The sequence below is a fragment of the Syngnathoides biaculeatus genome, chromosome 20 (genome assembly GCF_019802595.1).
Source record: "Syngnathoides biaculeatus isolate LvHL_M chromosome 20, ASM1980259v1, whole genome shotgun sequence".
In the NCBI taxonomy this organism is placed as follows: domain Eukaryota; kingdom Metazoa; phylum Chordata; class Actinopteri; order Syngnathiformes; family Syngnathidae; genus Syngnathoides; species Syngnathoides biaculeatus.
Window position 1 is genome coordinate 16,324,636 of NC_084659.1, and position 6,334 is coordinate 16,330,969.

The 6,334-nt window shown below is 42.0% G+C and overlaps 2 protein-coding genes across 4 annotated transcripts in view; one reads left to right on the top strand and one right to left on the bottom strand.

Moving 5' to 3' along the window:
• Nucleotides 1-2,404, top strand: part of LOC133493507 (CASP8 and FADD-like apoptosis regulator) — a 34,233-nt gene extending 31,829 nt beyond the window's left edge. Inside the window, exons 4-5 of one of the 3 annotated variants that reach the window (XM_061806942.1) lie at nt 1,784-1,904; nt 1,988-2,404. In XM_061806942.1, the coding sequence (XP_061662926.1) occupies nt 1,784-1,891 (108 nt within the window). In that variant the 3' untranslated portion in view covers nt 1,892-1,904; nt 1,988-2,404. The remainder of the gene's footprint in view (nt 1-1,783; nt 1,905-1,987) is intronic. The other 2 variants (XM_061806941.1, XM_061806943.1) reach the window with 2 other exon arrangements.
• Nucleotides 2,405-4,535: 2,131 nt separating this feature from the next.
• Nucleotides 4,536-6,321, bottom strand: LOC133493992 (gastrula zinc finger protein XlCGF49.1-like). Its single transcript, XM_061808007.1, has 2 exons — nt 6,312-6,321; nt 4,536-5,548 (listed from the first exon to the last, which is right to left on the bottom strand). The coding sequence occupies exons 1-2, from the start codon at nt 6,319-6,321 to the stop codon at nt 4,917-4,919; spliced, it is 642 nt and encodes a 213-aa protein (XP_061663991.1). The 3' UTR covers nt 4,536-4,916.
• Between the last annotated feature and the right edge of the window lie 13 nt (nt 6,322-6,334).

Genomic DNA, 6,334 nt, shown 5'->3' on the forward strand with positions numbered 1-6,334 from the left:
CCTCACGAGGGTCACGGGAGTGCTGGAGTCTATCCCAGCTGTTATCGGGCAGGAGGCAGGGTACACCCTGAACTGGTTGCCAGCCAATCACAGGGCACATAGAGACAAAGAGCCACACTCCCAATCACAGCTAAGGGGAATTTAGCGTCCAATTAATGTTGCATGTTTTTGGGATGTGGGAGGAAACCGGAGTGCCCGGAAAAAAAAAAAACCCACACAGGCAAGGGGAGAACATGGAAACTCCACACAGGCGGGTCCAAGATTGAACCCGGGACCTCGGAACTGTGAGGTCAACGCTTTACAGCTGCTCCACAGGCCGCCATCTTTGAAGCAATATGTGTGAATCACAACCAACCTTATCACTGAGTCAAGGAAACCGTGAAGATTTTATCGCATTTGGTTCCATCCATTGAAAAAAAAGTGGCATGAAGTTACTTTTCATTCTAAAATGCTGAGCTCCAGGGTATACCCTTCAAAATAAGAGTCGAGAAATTTTTGAGGGAGGCATTTCCAATCATAAGGCAAGAAGATTTTAATTTTGTTTTGAGGTACAAGTGAATTACTCTTCACGGTAATCCTTGAATAAGAAATGGTGAGTTGACCAAGTCGAGAATCAGAAAGCCAAGTTGAATAAACAGTAAACTGCCATCAATCGTGTTCTTTCATCAAGTAGGAAAGAACCCTGAGTCACCACAGTCATCTGCCTCATCCAAGACGGTCCAGACGGAGTCTGCGTATCAACAGGAAGTGGAGCGACTGGAGCTGAGCATGACTTCCCAGTTTCAATATATTTGGATTCCTTTTGGGGTCTGGGGCAAAGTTTGCATTGTTTAAACGGTGTCTCAATTATGGACTCTGATCCTACAGCATAGACTAAAATGAACATTAGACTTGGTTCTCTAGCAGTGTCAATCGCAAACCTATGAACCAAAAGGCAGCGTGTGTGGGAAAAAAAACTCATTTATGTTTCAACTAAGTTAAATAACATTGAAATTAATTGCGACTGTTAGATCACATTAACTTCCTGTTTTAAGCTTATAGACTTGAAGTAGAATCCGCTTGTTCATTGTTGCAAAGTTGGTTGTTGACGGCGCCTTGTCATCGAGTAATGTACAATTTATGAGCAAACAAATTTAAAGTTGATACTCTGAATAATTATAATTATAAATTGTGACATCTCATTTAGGCGCCGCAGTGATTCAGCTTGTAATGTGTCGGCCTCACAGTTCTGAGGACCCGGGTTCGATCCCGGCCCCGCCTGTGTGGAATTTGCATGTTCTCCCCGTGCCTGCGTGGGTTTCCTTTGGGCACTCCGGTTTCCTCCCACATCCCAAAAACATGCAGCATTAATTGGACACTCTAAATTGCTCCTAGGTGTGATTGTAAGTGCGACTGTTTGTCTCTATGTGCCCTTCGATTGCCTGGCAAACGGTTCAGGGTGTACCCCACCTCCTGCCCGTTGACAGCTGGGATAGGCTCCAGCACTCCCCGCGACCCTCGTGAGGATAAGCGGGGAAGAAAATGGATGGATGGTTGTCTCATTTAGGAATCGTGCATACAACTGTGATTTATTTGTATACAAGACTATTGACATAAACTATTCAGAAGCAAATATTTAAAATATATACGCCAGTGTAATATGGCTGTTGAATGTCAAAACAATAATGTCATAATTCAGTGTCAACAATGTCATAATTCCAAGCTTAAATAATATATTTGCCCTGCTACATGTTTTCAGTTATAATAAACAATTGGGACTTGTATTATTTTTGTCTGCCTTCAGGAAGAATCTCGTCACTGCTTGCAGCTTTGGTCGAGTATTGGGTGCAGTTGGATGGAACTCTTCCCCTCCCTCACTCTGCAGGACTTTGCCAGGCCAATACAAAATTAAAGAACTAATTAAAGTTAAAGATTTAAATCATTTTTATTTTCGCTAAACTCCATTACATGTATGATGAATCCAAATTGAGCATAACTTTTTTTTCAGGCTGTAGACTGGGGGATCCTTCATGAACCTGTTACTCTTGCAGAGACATCACTGGCCAGCCTGGATCGCCAGCAGGACTCGGACTCTCTCCAAGTGGTGTTCTTGGAGCGTCACCGGATGGAATCGTTGAGGTCAAGTGGGCCTGGTCAGCCAGAGATGAAACACCCACCCCAGCAAGCGGCTGAGAGGAAGGACTTCGATAAGGTTACTGGCTCATTGAAGCTAAAAAGGCATCAAATGCATTGTCGTCTGTTCCAAGTGTGACTTTGTGGTGTGGACACTTCAAGGCACAGAAATCATTCCCGTGACGAGGGATCCATCCTGGGCTTATACAAAAATCGCTAATATATTTTACAGATCTTTCACTACAGATGAATTTGTTGACATGACATAAAAAGAAATCTTTGAAACCAGAAAATTTGAATATTTTTTGTCACCATGAAATCAGCACTAATACAAGTACATGAAGTATTTCTAGATTCACAGTAGATCGTCATCAACAAAAATTACAACTCACCGTTGACACGAATCCACCCACCCATCATTCCATGCATGAATAAGGCCAGGCACCAACATTGAATCCTCGCACATGTGCCAAGGATATCATAAATTTAACTTTGTGAACAATATAACAGAACCATCTTACTAACTACCAAAAACAAAAATGGATCTTTGCATCTGAAAATACATCAAATATTCTCTCAGATACAGTCATTCACACAACACACATTACAAATTGATATTGACATGGTTGTAAATTAGAGAACCAGTCATTTCTTGTTATAAATTTAATACTGACACCATCTTGCTTTTACCGCAGCCAACTTTCGAGACCAGGTGGAAACGGGCTTTGTTTTGTCGCTTACTTGTCAGGGAGCTGTTTTATTTCAGCTGGTGGTCACGTTGTAAATTGTGAGTTGAGCGGAAGTCTTCAGGCAACACGGTAGCATTGGCCTCACGGTTCTGAGGTCCAAGGTTTGATCCTGTCCCTGTCTGTGTGGAGTTTGCATGTTCTCCCCGTCCCTGCATGGGCACTCCGGTTTCCTCCCACATTGCAGAAACATGCAACATTAATTGGAAACTCTAAATTGCCCCTCGGTGTGATTTTGAGTGCAGCTGTTTGCCTCAATGTGCCCTGCGATTGGCTGGCAACCAGTTCAGGGTGTACCCTGCCTCCTGCCCGTTGACAGCTGGGATAGGCCCGATCGTCGTGAGGATAAGCGGTGAAGAAAATGAATGGATGGATGAGTGGATTCCAAGAGCTTGTACCACATTTCCGCCCAAAACTCGTCGGAAACTTTTCAGTGGATGTTGGACACATACTGACAAAAGATTTCAAAAGTAATCACATTCATCACTAAAAGAGAAGTAGATATTAAGGTTTTAGGAGGCCTTTGTAAAACTTCATACAAGGGGAATATGTTAAATGCAGCACATTTGAAAGGAGTTCTTTTGTCAGTCCATCAATCGGAAAACCTGTTTCGGGTCCGGCCACGGTGGTCCAAGGGTTGGTTGGCCTTTCTGGCAATCAACCTCCTTGCTGCTGGGACTTCGGTCTGAGTTCTCTGCCACGGATGTCTTTAGGCCGAGGCTGCACATCTGTTTGCAAGGACTGCTGGACAGTTGTTGCAGTACAGGATAAAAATAATTCTGTGTATTGTTAACATACACAACATACAGTAATTATTGTCAAGATTTATTTTAGCACATAAAAAATGTAACAAAGTACAAAGTGACGTGTGGCACTTTTCATCACCAATAGGTGAGCATACAAATAGTTCTAATGGTAAAAGATATTAAAAGTTGATTATTGTTGAGGTCATTGACAGTAAAAGATTCTTGGTTAGCTAATCATCCTCAAGAAGGATTTCAAGGACTTTATCATGCTCGGGAAATAGAAGAATTGTCACAAATGAACACTTTTCATATTATTATTCAATATAATAATGAATAAATATTCGTTGCTGCCCAGTGACCCAGCTGAGCAGTTTTCACACTTTGGCCTTTGTTGCTTGGGCCATTTCTTGCTTGTGTTGCCAGCATTTTGGTTTTGGAGGGTTTTGAACGGATTAAAGGTCAGTGTCCAAATATTGCTGACATCCCGTCCTTTATCGCCGATCCACAGCAGGAGGAAACTGCACTTTTCCTCTTAAGCTCTATGTTTCCTGTGAACGTGTTCGGCGTGTTGCTTGAATCTCCGCCACGCATCTGGTAAATTGGATGAGTTGGAACATAGAACGCCTCCTCGTTGTTGTTGTTTTTTTTCACAGTCAGTTTTTTTTCGTGAGTCCATAGTTATACTTCCGTAGCGTTGCTGTCGTGTTATTGAATAACATAGACGTGAGTTCAACTGCACTTTTACACGTGGGTGATATTTATTTGTCTTTTGCACCCGCCAATTTCTCGAGCTCACTTCCTTATCGTCCTGTCTTGTCACGCCCCGGTGACGTCAACACAACCACAATCACACTACACTTGCTTTATACAAGAAGTACGAAGTAGCTCATTCGAATAATAACAACACGATACTTGTTCTCAAGTTTCACATGTGGCTTCTTTCTTTATTCCTCACTCCAGCACAAGTGCCTCAATCACCTCTGGTTCCAGTGTTTGTTTGTCAAAGGACTTTCAAGACAAAAGATCAAACGATAACCGTTGCTAAAACATTATAGTTTACACTTATTGCTTCCGAGCCATGATATGTACACGATCTTGCCGTACAAAATGGCGTTGTAAACAAAAACACGTGGTCTGTGTGACGTCAATGAAATGTATCTATTACTTTCAATTTATACTTTTACAGCTTCTTGATGATGGCTTTTCCTACCGGCACACTTGTGTGTCTCAGCCTGACACTTGGAAGAAAATCTTTGATCACAAACAGAGCACGAAGAAGGTTTGTCACCAGTGTGGGTTTTGGTGTGTATTTTTAAGGTCCCTTCCGAGTGAATCTTTGACCACAAACTCCGTAGGAAAAAGGTTTCTCACCAGTGTGCGTTCTTGTGTGTATTTGTAAGGTTTCCTTCTGAGTGAATCTTTGACCACAAACTGTGCAGGAAAAAGGTTTCTCACCACTGTGCATTCTTGTGTGTATTTTTAGAGATCCCTTTTGAGTGAATCTCTGACCACAAAGAGAGCAGAAAAAAGGTTTCTCTCCCGTGTGTGTTCTTGTGTGTATTTCTAAGGGTTGCTTCCGAGTGAATCTTTGACCACAAACTGTGCAGGAAAAAGGTTTCTCACCAGTGTGTGATCTTGTGTGTATTTTTAAATGCTCCTTCCGAGTGAATCTTTGACCACAAATTGCGCAGGAAAAAGGTTTCTCACCAGTGTGTGTTCTTGTGTGTCTTATTAAATAACCCTTCTGAGTGAATCTTTGACCACACACTGTGCAGGAAAAAGGTTTCTCACCACTGTGCATTCTTGTGTGTATTTTTAGAGATCCCTTTTGAGTGAATCTCTGACCACAAGAGAGCAGAAAAAAGGTTTCTCTCCCGTGTGTGTTCTTGTGTGTATTTCTAAGGGTTGCTTCCGAGTGAATCTTTGACCACAAACTGTGCAGGAAAAAGGTTTCTCACCAGTGTGTGATCTTGTGTGTATTTTTAAATGCTCCTTCCGAGTGAATCTTTGACCACAAATTGCGCAGGAAAAAGGTTTCTCACCAGTGTGTGTTCTTGTGTGTCTTATTAAATAACCCTTCTGAGTGAATCTATGACCACAAACTGTGCAGGAAAAAGGTTTCTCACCACTGTGCATTCTTGTGTGTATTTTTAGAGATCCCTTTTGAGTGAATCTCTGACCACAAAGAGAGCAGAAAAAAGGTTTCTCTCCCGTGTGTGTGCTTGTATTTCTAAGGGTTGCTTCCGAGTGAATCTTTGACCACAAACTGTGCAGGAAAAAGGTTTCTCACCAGTGTGTGTTCTTGTGTGTCTTATTAAATAACCCTTCTGAGTGAATCTTTGACCACACACTGTGCAGGAAAAAGGTTTCTCACCAGTGTGTCTTCTTGTGTGGATTTTTAATTGTCTCTTCTCAGTGAATTGTTTATCACAAACTGTGCAGGAAAAAGGTTTCTCACCAGTGTGTGATCTTGTGTGTATTTTTAAATGCTCCTTCCGAGTGAATCTTTGACAACAAACTGCGCAGGAAAAAGGTTTCTCACCAGTGTGTGTTCTTGTGTGAATTCTTAATTTTCCCTTCTCAGTAAATCCTTGACCACACACTGCGCAGGAAAAAGGTTTCTCACCAGTGTGTGTTCTGTGTATTCTTAATTTTCCCTTCTCAGTGAATCTTTGATCACAAACTGCGCAGGAAAAAGGTTTCTCACCAGTGTGCATTCTTGTGTGTATT